The sequence below is a fragment of the Myxocyprinus asiaticus genome, chromosome 27 (genome assembly GCF_019703515.2).
Source record: "Myxocyprinus asiaticus isolate MX2 ecotype Aquarium Trade chromosome 27, UBuf_Myxa_2, whole genome shotgun sequence".
Classification (NCBI taxonomy): Eukaryota; Metazoa; Chordata; class Actinopteri; order Cypriniformes; family Catostomidae; genus Myxocyprinus; species Myxocyprinus asiaticus.
This window is the reverse complement of record NC_059370.1, coordinates 9,081,392-9,101,532: the sequence shown is the minus strand read 5'-3', so window position 1 is coordinate 9,101,532 and position 20,141 is coordinate 9,081,392. Positions and strand designations below refer to the sequence as shown.

The window sequence follows — 20,141 nt, the reverse complement described above, 5'->3', positions numbered from 1 at the left end:
AGTTTTCTTGTAAAGTTCTTGATTAGTCATATGAGCTTCAGCTTGATTGATGCCCAGCATGATCCGATAACACTTTCTGGCGAAGATGTCGAGTTTATGCTCCAGTGCCTCAGTGAGCACATAAGACTCGCATCCATAAAGCAGCACAGATATGCAAGCTGCATTGAAAAGCCGTATCTTAAACTTCACTTTCGGTCTGGGTGATCTCAGGATGGTTTTGAGTTTGTGAAGGCAACCCAGGCGAGGGAGATTCGATTCTCGACATCTTTCTCGGTTGATACTATATAAGACCCCAGATATTTGAAGTCATTGACAATCGCTATTTTGTATCCATCGATGATGAGTTGTGTTTGAGTTCGGGATTTGTTGTTAAGTTGAATTTGGACTGACTTTTCTACATTTATCTCAAGCCCCACCGCGGCAGCGTTTTGCTTGTTGGTAGAAAGTTGTTATTGTGCCCGAGTTTTATCGTTTTCAAAAAGTGCAGTGTCGTCTGCGAATGAAAGATTGTTCAGCTTCCGTTCAGGCGTTTCTTCTATTTTCTTTGCACAAGATCGTTGCGGTTGTTGACTTATTGGTAGAGATGTTTCTTTGTGTGTAAGGTATCCAAAATCGCCTGCGGATTGTTTGGAGACATAATCTATGACTATTATAAAGAGAAATGGTGCTAGAATGTCTCCTTGTAGGACTCCTGTTGGGATGATGAAAGGTTCTGACAGCTCACCTCCAACATACACTTGACTTGTCGATTGATCGTACATGACTCTGATTGCACCGACAATTTCTGCTGGTATTCAATAATGACACAAGATGGCAAACATCAATTCTCGGTTGATCGAGTCGAAGGCTTTCTTGAAGTCAATAAATGTGATGTACATTGGGATGTCTTGTGCGTTTGCTCCCTCCATGATTCTGCGAAGAATGTGGATTTGTTGAGCACAACTGCGACCTGTTCTGAAGCCTGCTTGGTTGTTTCAGAGCAGTTTGTCGATTGGGTCTCTTATGCGGTTGAGTAACACACGACTGAAGACTTTGGCTGCTATTGACATCAAGCTGATTCCTCGATAGTTGGTCATAAGTTGTGAGATTCCTTTCTTTGGAATTGGTTTAATCAGACTAGATGTCCATTGTTTTGGTGACATAAGCTGTCTGTAGACCAACTGACAGATGATGTATAGTTGGTTACCACAAAGTCACCTCCGTCTTTTAGCACCTCGGCTGTCATTGCATAGTCTGGGCCTGGTGCTTTATTTCGGTTGAGGGTCTCAATTGCATTGTCGACTTCCTCTCGAGTTATATTGCCTAATGGTATGTCCGAGGTGTTGGTTGTTGGTAATGAGCAATTTTCAAGGTTAACTTTCAGGCTCTTGTTGTTTAGTAGAGCCGAGAAGTATTTTGACCATTCGCTTAGGAGTTCGGACTTGGAGCTGGGAATACTGCCATCGAGCATTCGAACCATGTCGGCAGAAGCGGCTTTTGGTTTTTCAGTGATGTTATTTACTAACTTCCAGTCTTTGCAGTACTTGTAGTGTTTGTGCGCTAGTTCTAGTGCATCGAGCTTGCCGTTGATATAGGCATCGTTGTCTGCTTCGAAAGCTCGTGCGACTTGTGCCTGTGCATTTTGCCATGCCTCTTTGTCTGCCATTTTTTGAGTTAGCTTAAATTTCGCTTTCAGATCTCCTTCTTTGGTGATGAGCTGGAGTGTGGTGTTGCTGACCCAGCTCGGTTGTTTAGATTTCGGCCGTTTTCCGAGAACTTTTTCATTTGCACTTACGAGTGCAGCATTCAGAGCGTTTGCTCTCTCTTGAATTTCGTCTTGTGGTTCTTGGATTGCCGCTTCATCAAAGAGGGATTCAAATCGGTTTTTCACTTCCATGTTGAATTCTTGTTTGAATTTTGGGATTTTCAATTTCTCGTATATGAAAGTATATCTAGCATTAGGTGGTGTCTTGCTAGATTTCAGCGCAAGCTTGAATTTGGCACTCACAATCTTGTGGTCTGATCCGATGCTGCAGGTGTTATATGTACGACAGTTCTTTACAGAAGTCCACCACTTTGTGTTGAACAAAGTGTGGTCGAGTTGGTAATATTCGCCTTTTGGGCTTCTGTAGGTGCGCAGCCTTGTCGGTCAGTTCGGGAACCAAGAGTTGGCTGGTCGAAGACTCGCCATTTCACACATGCGAATCATTCGTGACCCCTTGTCGTTGGTTTTCGTATGATAGCAGTGACTGCCTACAACTCTTGGGTTTGTTGTATGACTGTCGTTACCAATTCGTGCATTAAAGTCTCCAGCAAGAATGGTGATCATGTGTGGTGGAATCGACTCGGTTAGCTCAGTAAGGTCATTGTAAAACTCGTCTTTGTCACGTTCTTCGGCTGTCTTTGTTGGGGCGTACACTGAGACTATGCATACTTTTGGATTGCCCTTGATATGTGTGATTATTATGCGCAACGATTTGACCGTGATTGAGGTGGTTAACTGAGCAATCTTGCTGTTGTACAGAATGACTACTCCATGGCAAATGGATGACGAGTCTGAGTGTGCCAGAGTCCAGTTGCTGCATTGTTTGTGTTGACTATAGCCCACCGTATCGGATGTTTTTTGCCGGTGCTCTTGGAGTGCTATGATTTCGATGTCATATTTCTCGCAGTCGGCTATAATGTGATTGATTTTGTGCGTGATGGGTTCACCTATTTTGGTGCTGATGATATCATTCAGCGTTCTCACGTTGTAGGTGGCCACGGAGAAGTGCTTGTTTTTTGGTTTTCCAATCTTCGCATATTTTTCAGTGGCTGGCAGATTGGTTGAACAGCCACTGCGGAACTTGATAACCTGGGCGACGGCCGAGCCAGTATGTTTAGAATTTGGTTTTGTTTTCATATTGTTTATACTACGTAGATTTTCCTTATTCCAGGTAAGACCATGATGGGATACGAGCCCTCATGCACGGACTAGCAGTGGGTTCACCTTTCCGAGGTCTCCTTGTACTTGCCTAGCCCTACCCTCAAAAAGCCTTTCTAGGGTTAAACCCTGAACTTGCCTTAATGAGGTTTAGGTATTACCGCTGCATCCCAGTAGTACTCACAATAGTTTCTCTAGCTATCGGTCCCCATAACCATATTGATCAGAGATCTTCTGGTAGGTTATCCAACTAGACCCTATCGGATCAGTTTAACATCATGATCAGGACGTTATTGAGCATGGCCTCAATACCCCATGGGAAATGTCCATGATACTGGAAGCACTATTGATAATTCCATCTGAATGGAAAAAGTAGCTTGAACGCGCTCTTGTAAAGACTGCCCTGATACTTATTCTGGCTTCAGGTAATGTGGGAGATTTATAAGCTTTATCAATGACCACAAAGTTACTTCAAAGCCATTTTTTTCACTGAAGCATCTGCCTCATGGCACAAATTTATGTATACTCCCCCCGTCAGACTAGTTACAATATGAATGTCTATGAAGGCGTCTCTCTTAAACCACATAGAAGATTGCTCCGATCTATAAACGCTCTGTGAAAATAACCTTTTTGTATACTAACCTATAGGGCTAGTTACACTAAGAAGTCACTCAGGAAGGTCAACTGATTCCTTACCTGCATGAAAGAGTGTTTCCTCATGGTAAAAACCTGTTATTAGCAGTTGATTCAACTTCAAGTTGGCTGTGGGGTTGGACTCTATCCACTTGGTGAGTCTTTTCAGACTAGTGTGAATGAATGAATGAATGAATGATGAATTTAAGTTGAAGTCAGAAGTTTACATTCACTTAGTTTGAAGTCATTATAACTAATTTTTTAACGACTCCACAGATTTAATATTAGCAAACTACACTTTTGGCAAGTCATTTAGGACATCTACTTTGAGCATGACATGAGTAATTTTTCCAACAATTGTTTACAGTCAGATTGTTTTAACTTTTAATTGACTACATCACAATTCTAGTGGGTCAGAAGTTTACATACATTAAGTTAACTGTGCCTTTAAGCAGCTTGGAAAATTCCAGAAAATGATGTCAAGCCTTTTGACAATTAGCTTCTGATAGGAGGTGTACTGAATTGGAGGTGTACCTGTGGATGTATTTTAAGGCCTTCCTTCAAACTCAGTGCCTTTTTGCTTGACATCATGGGAAAATCAAATGAAATCAGCCAAGACCTCAGAAAAAAAATGTGTGGACCTCCAAAAGTCTGGTTCATCCTTGGGAGCAATTTCCAAACGCCTGAAGGTACCACGTTCATCTGTACAAACTATAGTAGCAAGTATAAACACCATGGGACCACGCAGCCATCATGCCACTCAAGAAGGAGACGCATTATGTCTCCTAGAGATGAACATAGTTTTTGTGCGAAAAGTGCAAATCAGTCCCAGAACAACAGCAAAGGACCATGTGAACATGCTTGAGGAAACAGGTAAACAAATATCTATATCCACAGTAAAAACAAGTCCTATATCGACATAAACTGAATGACTGCTCAACAAGGAAGAAGTAAACGCTCCAAAACTGCCATAAAAAAGCCAGACTGCAGTTTGCAAGTGCACATGGGGACAAAGATCTTTTTGGAGAAATGTCCTCTGGTCTGATGCAATAAAATGTATCTTTTTGGCCATAATGACCATTGTCATGTTTGGAGGAAAAAGGGTGAGGCTTGCAAGCCGAAGAACACCATCTCAGCCGTGAAGCATGGGGGTGGCAGCATCATGTTGTGGGGGTGCTTTGCTGCAGGAGGGACTGGTGCACTTAAAAAAATAGATGGCATCATGAGGAAGAAAAATTATGTGGATATATTGAAGCATCAAGACATCAGCCATGAAGTTAAAGCTCGGTCGCAAATGGGTCTTTCAAATGGACAATGACCCCAACATACCTCAAAAGTTGTGGCAAAATGGCTTAAGGACAACAAAGTCAAGGTATTGGTGTAGCCATCACAAAGCTCTGACCTCAATCTGATTTGTGGGCAGAACTGAAAAAGCATGTGCGAGCAAGGAGGCCTACAATCCTGACTCAGTTACGCCAGTTCTGTCTGGAGGGATGGGCCAAAATTCTATCGACATGTTGTGAGAAGCTTGTGGAAGGCTACCCAAAACGTTTGACCCAAGTTAAACAATTTAAAGGCAATGCTACCAAATACTAACAAATTGTATGTAAACTTCTGACCCACTGGGAATGTGATGAAAGAAATAAAAGCTGAAATAAATCATTCTCTCTACAATTATTCTGAAATTTCACATTCTTAAAATAAAGTAATGATCCTAACTGACCTAAGACAGGGAATGTTTTCTACGATTAAATGTCAGGAATTGTGAAAAACTGAGTTTAAATATATTTGGCTAAGGTGTACAGGTATGTAAACTTCTGACTTCAACTGTATATAGTGCTTTTCTGATACTACACTCAAAGCACTTTAAAAAGGGGACTCTCCTCAACCACCACCAGTGTGCAGCATCCACCTGGATGATGCGACGGCAACTGTAGTGCGCCAGTACACTTACTACACACCAGCTATTGGTGGAGAGGAGAGAGTAGACTGAAACAGCCAATTAATGGATCAGGGTTATTAGGAGGCCATGATGGCCATCATGGATAAGGGCCAATGGGGGAATTTGGCCAGGACACCAGGGTTACACCCCTAATCTTTACGAGAAGTGCCCTGGGATTTTTAATGACCACTGAGAGTCAAGACCTTGGTTTAAAGTCTCATCCAAAAGATGGTGCCTTTTTACCATATAGTGTCCCCGTCATATATACTGGGGTGTTAGGACCCACACAGACCGCAGGATGAGCACCCCCTGCTGGCCTCAATAACACCTCTTCCAGCAGCAACCTTAGTTTTCCCCAGGAGGTCTCCCATCCAGGTACTGACCAGGCTCAACCCTGCTTAGCTTTAGTGGGTAACCAGGCGAGAGCTGATACATTTAGTGTGTATCATCACAGAATGAAAACCCAGCATATTGCTTGGTAAAAGTGATGCTTCACTTCCTGCAAGAGCGCTTGGATTTGAATTTCTCCCCATCAATGCTAAAAGTACACGTTGCAGCTATTGCAGCATACCACGCACCCTATCGGCGGTATTTCAATAAGCAAGCACGAGCTTGTCCTTTTTACGTGGTGAGAGACATCTCAGACCTTCTCACCCCATTGAAGTCCCAGTGTGGGATCTGTCCTTGGTGCTGAAAACAATATACGGCTCTCCATTCGGGCCACTGGAAACAGTAGAATTGAGCATCTCTCGTTAAAGGTATTACTACTGGCCCTCGCTTCAGTGAAGCACATGGGAAATTTCCAAGCTCTATCAGTAAAAATTCATGTTTGGAATTTGTTCCAGGCTTTTCAAAAGTTTTATCCACCCCCTTCAGAGAGCATGTGATAACCTTACAGGCTTTCTCTCCCCTTCAGTCGGAGGGAGAAAGTTTATTGCACACACTCTGCTCAGTGTGAGCATTGTGCATTTACATTGAGCATACACACCAGCTTAGGCTGTCGAGTCAGCTCTTTGTATGCTTTGGAGGCCAGTCCAAAGGCACAGTCTCACTGAGTCATAGATGCTATTTAATTAGCATACGCAAATGCCTCGTGACACAGATTTTGTATACTCCCCTTTCGGGCAGGTTACAACATAAATGTTTGCTAAGGCTTTGCTCTTAAACCCTATAGAAAGCTGTTTCCCACCAGGTGAACACCTCTCTTTGGGTTGTTTAGCACAATAGCAGTTTTAATACCGCTCTAGTGGCATCAATCTTTTTATATACTACCCATACGGCTAGTTACACTAAGATGTCACTTCTGAAGGTTTTTTTCCCTTCTTTGCCTGCACAGAAGTGTTCCTGCTTGGCAAACACCAATTGTTGTGCAACAACAATTTTTTGGTGTAAAGTTTTTTTGCACAACTTTAGGGTAGTTGGGAGATGTTTTGACTCTCTCCACAAAGTGTAAGAGATAAAGTCTATCGCAAGTCATGCAGCACTCTTGTGTCTACAGGACAGTTGGTCCCTAGAAATATGTTTTAACTGCCTCCCAGAAAGGTAAGTCAGTTATCACATTGTTTTTATCCTATGGTAAGAATTAACAATCCTCCTAGAGGTCAGTCAAAGTGTTTCCCCAAGATAGATCCTTTGTCTATCACCTTAACAGCTTCCCGACACAGCAAAGCAGTTACTGTGATTATTTATCTAGTGATTATTCCTAGATGCCGCACAGGAATGCTTCTCTTCCTGTCTCTCTTATTTAAAAGTGCTCTCCACGGGCGAGCCGTTTCTTATCACCTTAACTGCTTCCCGACATGGCATAGCAAGTTATTGGGATAATTTAATCTAGTGATTTTTTTCCTAGATTTCATATAGCAAGATTGAACTCTTCCTTCAGATGTCCCCTTTTATAACCATAATCAAAGGAATGTGAAATTAGTCCTCCCTCCAAACAGTTTATCACCTCACCTGATGTGATTTCTGTGGAGAAAATTGGCTACCCTCGGACTATTGCATTGTCACTGAGATGTCACTCACTGTCCTGGACTCTTCCCCACTCATCTGTGGAAGCGGGATTTCTGCGATCTTTCTACCACATTTTTATTCAAAATGTCAGTATTGTGGCATTGTGGTAGATGGACCCCTACTGCGACTCATCGACATAACGTTGAGTGAGCGACTTGAAAGTTACTATTGTAACTCCTGATGGAAAACCATTCAGAGAGATTGGGGCTCTCGAGAGCGACCCCTGCCGTCGACTCATCAATGTTATGTCTTGTTCACTGCTTTCAGGGAACCAGGGTTACAATAGTAACCTCGCAATAGCTTTATGAAAATGAACCATGGTTTTACTACAGTAGCCATAGTTCACCTATAGTATTTGTAGTAAAACATTAGTTCCCATAAAATTAACCATGGTTTTACTTCAATAATTATAGTTCAACTATGGTATTTGTAGTAAAACCATAACCACAAATTTTACTATGGTTTTACAACAGTAACCATATTTTATTCATGGGGGGGGGGGGGGGTATTCATTTTACTGTAGTAAAATATGGTAACTGTTGTAAAACCAAATTAGATTTTGTGGTTACTCCCCAGAGTAAAACCCCAGAGACCTGATATACATTATTGTGAAGCTGAAAAGCCAATACTTTGTTGTAAAGCTGAAAAGCCAAAGACTGTGAAACTGAAAAGCCATTAAAGGTTAACTTACCTGGACTGCCACCCTGCTTCCTGCTTCCTTCCTTATTATTAGAACTTCTACAGTGAGTAAATATCATGACCCCAAAGTGACTTTGTGCCTTGTATTGATGGAGCCACCACATTTATTGCCTGCAGAGAACGGGAGGGGTATACACCTGAATGAGCAAAGTGAAGTATGAGGGTGCCTTAAATTGTAAGCAGGCAACCACAGGTAGCCAGTGGAGTGAGATCAAAAGGGGTGTGATGTGGGCCCTTTTTTGGTTGATTGAAGGCCATGATGCATTTTGGACCATCTGCAGGGGCTTAATTGCTTAATCGCTGAGACAGGCGAGAGCTGAAATGAGAACCGTCCTTATTCTACTGGACTTATCTGCAGCCTTTGACACAGTCAACCATCAGAACCTCCTGTCCACCATTTCAACTCTGGGCATCACCGGAACTGTGCTTGGCTGGTTCAGTCCTACTTCTCAGGTAGGTCTGTCATGGTAGCCTGGAGAGGTGAGGTGTTCAAGTCACATCAGCTACTTACTGGGGTACCTCAGGGCTCAGTGCTTGGACCACTTCTCTTCTCTATATGCACAACATCACTGGGAACCATCATTCAAGCACATGGCTTCTCTTGCCACTGCTATGCCGATGACACACAGCTCTACTTGTCTTTCCAGCCCGATGACCCCACGGTGACGGCTCAAATCTCAGCCTGTTTGGCAGAAATCTCGGCCTGGATGAAGGATCACCACCTGCAACTCAACCTTGCGAAACTGAGCTCCTTGTCTTTCTCGCCATCCCTGCTTTTGAGCACAACGTCACCGTTCAGCTGGGTTCATCTACAATGACATCTTCTAAAACGGACAGAAATCTATGGGTAACCAATGGCAACCAACTGAATTTTACTGACCACATCTCAAAGATAGCACGATCATGCAGATTTACATTCTACAACATCAGGAAAATGAGACCCTTCCTCTCTGAACATGCACACAACTCCTTGTTCAGTGGCTGGATTACTGTAAGTCTCTCATTGCCGGCATTCCTGCATGTGCAGTTAGGCCTCTGCAAATGATCCAGAATACAGCAGCATGTCTGGTCTTCAGCAAACCAAAGAGAGTGCATGCTACACCACTCCTTGTCTCTCTACACTGGCTGCCAGTTGCTGCACGTATCAAGTTTAAGTCTCTGATGCTGGCATACAGAACAGTCACTGGATCTACTTCAGCTTTCCTAAAATCATTCCTGCAGAGCTATGTTCCCACCAGAAGCCTGCAGCTGGCTAATGAGCCACGTCTTGACACAAAGAGTCACCAATAATTTTCCCAGACTTTCAGCTTCACTGTACCTCAGTGGTGGAATGACCTTCCGAACAATGTCCGTGAAGCAGACTCCCTCTCTGTTTTAAAAAAATGGATAAAAACACATCTTTTTCCATGAGCACTTAACCATACACTCTTAAATATATATATATATATATATATATAATTTTTGTTGAATTCTAATCTGTTTTGGATATTATTGTTCTGATGCAATTGAAACTTTGTAATGCAGCACATTTTGTATTACAGTCTCCTTTAGATGAATCGCTTATGTTGTATTATTCCTCTTTTGTAAGTCACTTTGGATAAAAGCATTTGCCAAAATTGCATTAGCTGGGAGACCTGCCAATAGAGCATTGCAGAAGTCCAGTCTTGAGATGATAAGAGCTTAGACCAGGAGCTGTGCAGCATATTCAGACAGAAAGGGTATGATTCTCCTGATGTTGATGATGATCATCAAATACTACTCCCAGGTTCCTGGCTGTCCTGGTAGGCATCAGTATTATTGAACCAAGTTTCAATGTGATGTTGTGGTCTATAGATGGGTTGGCCAGAATCACATGGACTTCTGTCTTGTCAAAGTTGAGATGAAGGTGGTGGTGTTTCATCCAGGCAGAGATCTCTGAAAGGCAAGCAGAGATACAAGCTAAAATGTTGGAGTCGTCAGGCTGGAACGACAGGAGTTCCATATCACCTGTGTAGCAGTGATAAGAGAAGCCATGTATCTTTATGATCTGACCCAGTGATGTGTAAAGAGTTGACGAGGGGACCAAGCACTGAACCCTGAGGCACACTAGTGGTTTGTTGATGTGACTTGGACACTTCTCCTCTCCAGAAGACATTGAAGGATCTGCCTGTGTGGTACGACTCAAACAAGCTAAGTTGGTGCAGTTCCTGTTATGCCCAGCATGAGGATGAATGATTTTGAGTTAAATCTTGCCAGCCGCAGGGTTTCAGCAAGAGACAGGTTGGCAGTCTCGGTGGAATGTTCTCTTTTTAAGCCAAATTGATGTTTATTAAGTAGGTTTTTCCCTGAAGGAAAAGCAGAAAGTTGGACACTCCCGTTAAAGAGTTTTTGATAAAATAAATTGTATTAAATTTAATCGTTGCATTAGCATTAAATCAGCCATTGGCTGCTCCACTTTCTGTAATGTGTATTATGTTCAATGTGATATATTATGTATGTACTGTATGATCGATGCAGTTATGTATATTAAGCTAACATTTTAAAAATTATTTCTCCTTTACTTCGCCTTTGGATGTAATTAACACTAGAAGTTTGTTGAATGTGCTTATTTGTGTTTTTTTCAGCTGATTTCTTGCCCATGGTGAAGACTCCCTCTGGCCTGGTGGGTGAGGAAGCTGCAAGTCTACCTGCACCAGGAGTAAACAACCCTCTCAACATGTCAATCAAACACCCGCTGATTGAGTTGCAGTAAGTGCCTGTGTTTATTGTTTTTTTTTTTTCATGTCTTTTTTGGATGTTGGTTGCATGAGATATTTCTTGGGTAAAATAAAGTATAGCACACAATGGCAATTTATTCCCAAAAATAGTTGTGTTTTAATTCTCAGTATTTCTCTAGAGTTATGATTTTAAGGAAGTTAGATCCCTTATTGAGGCAAAAGCACACACAATTTCCCTAGAATTGTTTTCTTGCTTACGTAAGTGACCAAGCTGCAGTTCTCTGGTTGACTCATGTCTTAAGGGGAGTCCCCAAACTATGCGAGATCAGAAATGTATGTAATCCACCTATGTAATAAAGTATACAATATGTGTTGAATTTGAATATACAGTTGAAGTCAGAAGTTTACATACACCTTAGCCGAATACATTTAAAATCAGTTTTTCACAATTCCTGACATTTAATCGTAGAAAATATTCCCTGTCTTATGTCAGTTAGGATCACTATTTTAAGAATGTGAAATGTCAGAATAATAGTAGAGAATGATTTATTTCAGCTTTTATTTCTTTAATCACATTCCCAGTGGGTCAGAAGTTTACATACACTTTGTTAGTGTTTGGTAGCATTGCATTTAAATTGTTTAACTTGGGTCAAGCATTTTGGATAGCCTTCCACAAGCTTCTCACAATAACCAATACCTTGACTTTGTTGTGCTTAAGCCATTTTGCCACAACTTTGGAGGTATACTTGGGGTCATTGTCCATTTGGAAGACCCATTTGCGACCGAGCTTTAACTTGATGGCTGATGTCTTGAGACGTTGCTTCAATATATCCACATAATTTTCCTTCCTCATGATGCCATCTATTTTGTGAAGTGCACCAGTCCCTCCTGCAGCGAAGCACTCCCACAACATGATGCTACCACCCCCATGCTTCACGGTTGGGATGATGTTCTTAAGCTTACAAGCCTCACCCTTTTTCCTCCAAACATAACGATGGTAATTATTGCCAAACAGTTACATTTTTGTTTCATTAGACCAGAGGACATTTCTCCAAAAACTAAGATCTTTGTCCCTATGTGCACTTGCAAACTGTAGTCTGGCTTCTTCCTTGCTAAGCAGCCTTTCAGGTGATGTTGATATAGGACTCGTCTTACTGTGGATGTAGATACTTGTCTACCTGTTTCCTCCAGCATCTTCACAAGGTCCATTGCTGTTGTTCTGGGATTGATTTGCACTTTTTGCACCAAACTACGTTCGTCTCTAGGAAACAGAATGTGTCTCCTTCCTGAGCGGTATGATGGCTGCATGGTCAAATGGTGTTTATACTTACATACTATTGTTTGTACAGATGAACGTGGTACCTTCAGGCATTTGGAAGTTGCTCCCAAGGATGAACCAGACTTGTGGATGTCCACAATTTGTTTTCTGAGGTCTTGGCTGAATTCTTTTGATTTTCCAATGATATCAAGCAACGAGGTACTCCACCCGGTCCCCCAGAGACTATTCCTCCAGCGGCTCCGCCCGCTCCCCTAGAAACTCCTCCTTCAGCAGCTCCGCCCGCTCCCCCAGAGACCATTCCTCCAGCGGTTGCGTCCACCTTACCAGAGACTCATCTTATAGTGGCTCCACCGCCTGACCCAGTCCCTGTCTTGTGGCCACCTCTCAGGCCTCCTGACCCTGTTTCGGCCCTGCGGCCACCTCCCAGGCCTCCTGACCCTGTCTCAGCCCTGCAGCCGCCTCCCAGGCCTCCTGACCCTGTCTCGGCCCTGCGGCCGCCTCCCAGGCCTCCTGACCCTGTCTCGGCCCTGTGGTCGCCTACCAGGACTCCTAACCCAGTCCCCATCTCCTTGGTCTCCTGGCCGTCCGCCTGATCTGCTCTGGTCTCCTTGGTCTCCTGGCCATCCGCCTGATCTGCTCTGGTCTCCTTGGTTTCCTGGCCGTCTGCCTGATCTGCTCTGGTCTTCTTGGACTCCTGGCCTTTCGCCTGATCTGCTCTGGTCTCCTTGGTCTCCTGGCTGTCCGCCTGATCTGCTTTGGTCTCCTTGGTCTCCTGGCCACCTGCCTGATCTGCTCTGGTCTCCTTGGTCTCCTGGCCATCCACCTGATCTGCTCTGGTCTCCTTGGTCCTCACTCCCACCGGCTCTGCCATGGTCTTCCGAGCCCCCAGCTCCACCTCAGCCCTCACAACCTCTGGCTCCAGCTTGGTCCTCCTAGCCTGCAGCGTCGCCCTAGCTCTCCATCCCTCCGGCTCCGCCTTGGTCTCAAGCCTCCCTGTCTTTGCCTTGTTCCTCTGCTCCCATTGCCCATTGTGCCCCCTTGAACTGCCTGTACCCCCCTTTCCCTCACACCCCATGGACAATTAGTTTTTTTGTAGAGCGTCTGGAATCCGCTCTTTAAGGGGGGGCTCTATCACGTATTCCCTGTGTTTGCATTGACTTATGTTGAAATTCTTGTTTAGTTTCCCTGTTCCTGTTTCCTGTTAGTTTTGTAGTCCATTGAAGATTCTTTTCATGATTGGTTTTACCCTGATTGGTTCCCCAGGTGTTCCTCTTTCCCTTGTTTTCCCTTGTGTATTTAAGCCCTGGTTTTCCCCTGGTTCTTTGTCAGTCTTCACATGTATTACGCTGTGCTCATTACTTTGTTCCCTGTGTTTTGTTTCGTTATGTTGTGAGTTACCTGGATTACCTTTGTTTTATTAAAAAGCTGCATTTAGATCCTCATTCCTCGCCTGCTCTATTACAGTAAAACGGGTGGTGGTTATATAATTTTTTTTTTTTACCACTTCGTTATTTTAATTATATTTTTGTTTAGTTTGAAATGTAATTTGAATTTAGAAATATTTTTGGTTTACGTTTTTTGTTTCAATAAATAAATTTTTAAAGCAAAATCGACTGGTAGATGTGGTGTGTGCAAAAAAAGTAAAACAAGATCTTTCGATCCACAGCCTAACCTGGAAGGGCAATACAATCACTGTTAATTCTAGCCATGATTTCTGTGTCAGTAGATCAGTTTGATTAGCAAAACTTACTACTCTATAATTTAATGGAGCGTACATCCAAATCATGAGAATCACATTATCCATGTGAATGAAAGGATTGTGACACTGTCATAGAAATATGCCTGATATTCAATAAGGGCGCAGTTAATGCACAAAAGAATGTAAGTCCATATTTCTATTCTTCTAATTCATTGCATATAGTCCATTTACACTATACCAACTTCTTCTGAATGTGCTGTCTTTGTTTATATCGCAGGTGCTTGACAGGGAATTGACTATATAATAATACGCATACGGTGCAATAACCGGAAAAGAACCTACAAATTAAATTGCACTCAACCCAGCCTATTAGCACTTTGCGCGTGAAATTTCACCAATCCACTTGTGCCTAGATTTAGCGCATGTTTGCACGAAAATACCAAAACTTCATGGCCATGCCCAAAGTGTAAATGTAATGTGCACACCTAATTGGAAAGCAAGCCAATTAGTAAAGACTCATGTAGGAGCTAAGTGTAAATACCTACATAGGAAACACATCTGTCTTAATGAGGATTTAGGAAGGAGACATTTGTGTCAATGCTATTTCTGAATAAAACAACATGAAAACCCATAATGTGCAAAGTCAAAATTCATACTGATTACAACTGATTACATAATTTAAAACGAACAGGGATATATTCTGAAAGAACGGAGCCTATGTTAATAAAAATAGTATTATAATAGTATAGTTATTATTGTAATTTATTTCTTGAGAGATGTATCTGTGTTTGTATTACAGGAATACAATGTATAGTCTGCTTCGCCGACAGTCACGGGAATTTCGTCAGAGTGTTTTCCATGTGGATGCTGATCATGACCCAAGTGACACCCAAAAAGCACTTTCATCTAAGACATCAAGTAGGCATCACCACTTTCTCACCAAAAAATTATTGTAACACTGTGGTGTTGCAACCATTATAATTATTAAACCATTTAGATTTTTTTGGAATTAATTATTATATTTAAGTTATATTTAGAGTTTATTTTGCTTGGCAAAGTGCAAAGAAAAAAGTGTAATGTTTTAAATGGATAGTTCACCCAAAAATGAAAATTTTCTCATCATTTACATCCCTTATGCTATCCCAGATGTTTATGACTTTTTTCTTCCGTGGAAAACAAACAGATATTTTAATGGATTTATGATGCGTTTATATCCATACAAAATTGTAAGGCTCCAAAAAGGACACAAATGCTTCATAAAAGGTAATCTATACGACTCGAAGGGTCTGATCCATGTCTTCTGAAGCAATTCACAGTTTTTGGGTGAGAATTTTACCAAAATTGAACTCCTTATTCATTATAAATCTTAACATCAGCAGTCTCTTTGGCATGTTCATGAAGCTTGAAAGTTTTCATTTTTTGGGTGAATTATTACTTTAAATTCATGTGTCACATAATTAATATTTATGAGCCAAGCTGATAAGTTTGATAATGTGTTCCCCCACTTTTCAGATCATTCTTACACCACTGCTGTAAAACAATTACACAAAAATGTGTGTAATTTTTTATCTGTTTCTCCTTTCCCAGCTTAATTTGTAGAGTATAGCCAATATGTAAAAGTTATAACTATTTTTAACATAGGTAGATTCCCCAAAAGTGTAAACACTGCCTGACACAGCAACATTGGCTCAACCAATTGCATGAGTTTGGGGCGGGACTGTCTGTTTGAAAACAGTAATTATTTTTGCAATTCTGTTTAGTGCCACTAGTGGTGCAGAAATTACTCGCTTCACCAATTTCACCATCTCATGACCACTCGTCCTCCACAGCTTTGCCTGTCCCCACACCTGGCTCCTCTCAAACACCAGAATCCTCTAACGGCAGGTGTGAGAGCCTGCACGAAATCCACCATGATCACCGTCTCTACAGCATGCCACAAAACAGGAAGTGTTGCACAGAAAAATCCAAACCTCTGGAACTTAAGGATGCTAATGCTCTTGAACACACATCTCGCCTTCATCAGGAGAAACTCTCACTGGCTGATGAGGTCAAAGCACAGAAGGTAAAGTGCGCACAGTAACACTGGATATCAACTGTAGCTTCATCTCCTGCTGGATTATTGAAAAACTAAAACTTTGTTTCATTATAATGTATAATTTGTTGTACCTGCTAAAACAAGCATCACTATTACTATTGCTCATTCTTAAAGTTAGAGGTTTGTTCCAACCATCAAGGGACCAGAACCAGGGTTACCGCGGGTCCTTAAAAAGTCTTAAAAAGTCTTACATTTACTTTTTAAAATGTAATGCCATAAAAAGTCTTAAATATCTTTAAAAAATTACAAGAAGTCTTAAATTTCGTTTGCTGAGGTCTTAAATTTTGGGGCGTGAATAGAAAAGATGCTTAAAACAGCAGAATCTGCGTGAGTCAAAATCATCTCTCTCTCTCTCTCTCTCTCTCTCTCTCTCTCTCGTGCATCCATCATTTAGCAGCTGACGCTTGAGTTTAGTGTGAGCGTGCACAGGGAAGCGCATTTTTACTGAACTTACGATGTTACACATGTATAAACCTTCATAAACCCGTTAATCAGAAATGCAAATGCCGTTATTTTGTGTCTCTGTAAGCGAGCGATGCGTTAACACTCCTGCCTGTAATCGACAAAGCTGTCAGCGTTGCAATTTGCAAGCACGCAAGGTTAGAGCGGTCTTTTGACACCTTTCAAATCGTGGCGCTTCCTTATTTTACATCACCTTTGACAAGAATTGTAAAGCTAACAGAACTACTCAGCGGCAGAGTTACACCTGTTATATCTCTCATCTCCACCTCTCTTGAGCTCCATCTGACATATACTGGTATTTTCTCTGCCATCTGAATCAATTTAAAAAAAAAATTATAATATACAAAACAATAATAATATAATTATATAAATTATAATATTAATAATATACATAATATGAAAATATATTATCTATATTTAATATTTAGTATATAATCTGTTTTCAATATACATCATTGCTAATGATGCAGCACAGTTCTCTTTCATAATTTAAACTGTTAACATTTTCAATACATATTGTCAACTTTAAATGGCCATTTTTAAGGTGACTGACGAGATATTTCACACAAAAATGAAAACTGTCATCACTTAATTTCATGCTGTTGCAAACCTGTATGACTTTCTTATTTCAGTGGATATCAGGAGATATTAGGAAGTTTCAGTCACCATTCACTTACATTGAATGAAAAACAAGATGCAGTGACAGTGAATGAGACTAAACGTTTTGCTTAACATCTCCTTTTTTGTTCCACGGCAGAGAAAAATTCATACAGACTCAAGGGTGAGCAGTGATGACAGATTTTTAAATGAACTGCCCTTTAATTTACCTGTTGAAGTATTTGGTAAAGGTACCTGCCAAGAAAAAATATATAAATGTTCTTCAGCACATGCTAGACCTTATTTACAGCAGTGCCATGTTTCATTTTTGACAAGAATGACAACGAGACTGTGAGGGATAGACGTACAGTCTCTTCAATGGTTGTGTTGTGGAAAATCAGATGGGATATTGGAGCTTTTTACAGATTTATACCGTGCATGCCATTGAAGAGATGGTAAGTCTATCCCTCACAGCTTCATTTCCATTCCCATTAAAAATCAAACATGGCACTACTGTGAATAAGGTCTATAGACCAATCCTCTTGTTTACAAAAATGTCAGCGCATGCGCAGTAAGTGGTGGCAGAAAGCCCACTGATTGTTGTGTTAGATTTGACAGATTAGAGGATTAAACGAAAGTATGACATCACCAAACCATCATAAATACAAACATATTCTTAGCGATACAATTACTATAATGAAATGAGTTAATAACAAACATGTAATCATGTTCGCTATAAATTTTTGCTGCAAAGTTGTGAGTTTAAATGATCTCCTCAGTCCAGTCAGCTCTGTTGATGATTTTGAAGCCAAAGCAGTCAACGAGAGCCGTAGGAATAATTTTTCAACAACGTAATCCGATAAAAGTTTACTTTTTGCGCATGGTTTTTGCCACCACTTCCGTGTTTGACATAAGCGGTGACATTGCCAAAGCACTGGTATATTGCGTCACGTCTTGCTGGAAAGCAAGTGACAAAAGTGAAGGGTCACAATATAGGCTACATACTTTAGGCTACGTGCATTCTTAATGAATTAATTTAGAATTGTAATGTTATATTAACTTATTTAAAAAAAAAAGAAAACACATAAATGCACAATAAAATATAAAAAAAAAACATGTCCAGAGACATCCAAGTAGTCTCAAATAGGTTTTGTATTTACCAGCTAATTCATTATTTAATTTGTATTATTATTATTATTATTATTGCGAAAGTGGTCTTAAATTTTTCTTTTATTTGGCCTTAAAAAGTCTTAAAATGTCTTAAATTTCATTACTTCAAACCTGCAGAAACCCTGAGAACATCATAGAGACAGGGTTCTATTGACTTGCATAATATTAATGGGTGGCTATTTGCACCCCAATGGACTGTGATAAAAAACTATGGAAAACAGAGTTTAAATCAAAATCGTCCTGTTTACTTGCGTAACCTCCGTTCCCTGATGGAGGGAACGAGACGTTGTGTTGATGTAGTGACACTAGGGGTCACTCCTGGGAGCCCGAGACACCTCTGGTCTTTGATAAAAGGCCAATGAAAATTGGCGAGTGGTATTTGCATGCCACTCCCCTGGACATACGGGTATAAAAGGAGCTGGTATGCAACCATTCATTCAGGTTTTATGCTGAGGAGCCGAGAAAAGGTCCAGCCATTTCAGCAGGTAGTTCAGCGTTGTGGCAAGAGGGACACAAAGTCTTGTTCCCTCCATCAGGGAACGGAGGTTACGCAAGTAACCAGGACGTTCCCTATCTGTCGCTCACTCGACGTTGTGTCGATGTAGTGACACTAGGGGTCCCTATACAAAACGCCGCAACTGGCTGAACTGTGTTACATGAACTGTCGGTGTGTGACAAGTGTGTGCCTCGTAGCCAGCACACCAGGCTGACACGTAACCTCCCCCAACATAGTTATGAGTGTCGAATGGCCCTTTGGGGACAAGTTGACTACCCAAAAGATAGAGACAGTCGTGGCCTCTTTTCCGACTGGGCTGCCAGGTCTAGTCGGGGGGTGTCCCTAACAAGGGGAGGACACCGTGGAGACCACACCTTGCCCAAAGAGAGGGGGGGATATTTAAGTGGAAAATACGTCACATGGTCTTGCCGACCATGTGGAGAAGTCTCATGGTAGATCCTACCCAACAGGGGAGGAGTTACTACAAACATGGAGACTGTGGCAGAGGGGGCTCTGCCAAAGGAAGACGCAGTTTGCCAACAGGGAAACGAATTAGTGGAAGATATACATCGCATGGGGTTACCTAACAGGGAACCGCCACATGCGGAGCACCTACCCCAGAACAGGGCTCTTAATTAGCACATGTACTGGGTCGGCAGCGAGTATCTCCAAAAACTCGACTGCCACCAGGCTCGGAGGAAGTCAACCAGGGAACATAGTTTGTGAACACTACTGGGAATTAATGGTGCACGTCTTCAGCTCAGAGGAGGTGAAAGGCCCTATGTTCAAGCGATACACCCGGCCGGCAATCCCGGGCTTATCCACTTGTATTGCATGCCACTACCTGGGATGAAACCGGTTCCACCCGGAGGTTGTAGAACCTTGCAAAGGTGTTGGGTGTTGCCCAGTCCGCTGCTCTGCAAATGTCTGTTAGAGAGACACCGCTGGCCAGGGCCCAGGAGGCCGCTACACCCCTGGTAGAATGGGCTCATAGCCCTACCGGGGCCGGCACGTCCTGGGCATGATATGCCATAGCTATGGCGTCAATGAGCTTCCTTTCCGCTGTGCACCAAAGCAGACAAAGAGCTGCTCAGAGATACTAAAGCTCTGTGTGCAATCCAAATAGATGCGTAAAGTGCGCACCGGACACAGCAACGACAGTCGCGAGGAGCTTGAGGTCCGAGAACCACGTCTGGGTGGGCCAGTAGGGTGCTACCAGGACGACCTGCTCCTCGTCCTCCCTGACCTTGCACAGAGTCTGTGCAAGTAGGCTCACTGGGGGAAACGCATATTTGCGTAGGCCACGAGGCCAGCTGTGTGCCAGCGCGTCTATGCCGAGAGGTGCCTAGGTCAGGGCGTACCAGAGCAGGCAGTCTGAGGATTTTTGGGAGGCGAACAGGTCTGCCTGTGCCTGTCCAAATCGACTCCAAATCAGCTGGACCACCTGAGGGTGGAGTCTCC

General features: G+C 42.2%; 2 protein-coding genes across 4 annotated transcripts in view; one reads left to right on the top strand and one right to left on the bottom strand.

The window, feature by feature from the left end:
• LOC127417598 (choline transporter-like protein 1) overlaps nt 1–20,141 on the bottom strand; it is a 173,561-nt gene that overhangs the window by 41,991 nt on the left and 111,429 nt on the right. The gene's annotated exons all lie outside the window — the stretch shown is intronic.
• LOC127417592 (TBC1 domain family member 2A-like) overlaps nt 1–20,141 on the top strand; it is a 65,065-nt gene that overhangs the window by 23,067 nt on the left and 21,857 nt on the right. The window contains exons 8-10 of the mRNA XM_051657622.1: nt 10,790–10,913; nt 14,660–14,778; nt 15,690–15,922. Coding sequence (XP_051513582.1) covers nt 10,790–10,913; nt 14,660–14,778; nt 15,690–15,922 — 476 coding nt within the window. The remainder of the gene's footprint in view (nt 1–10,789; nt 10,914–14,659; nt 14,779–15,689; nt 15,923–20,141) is intronic.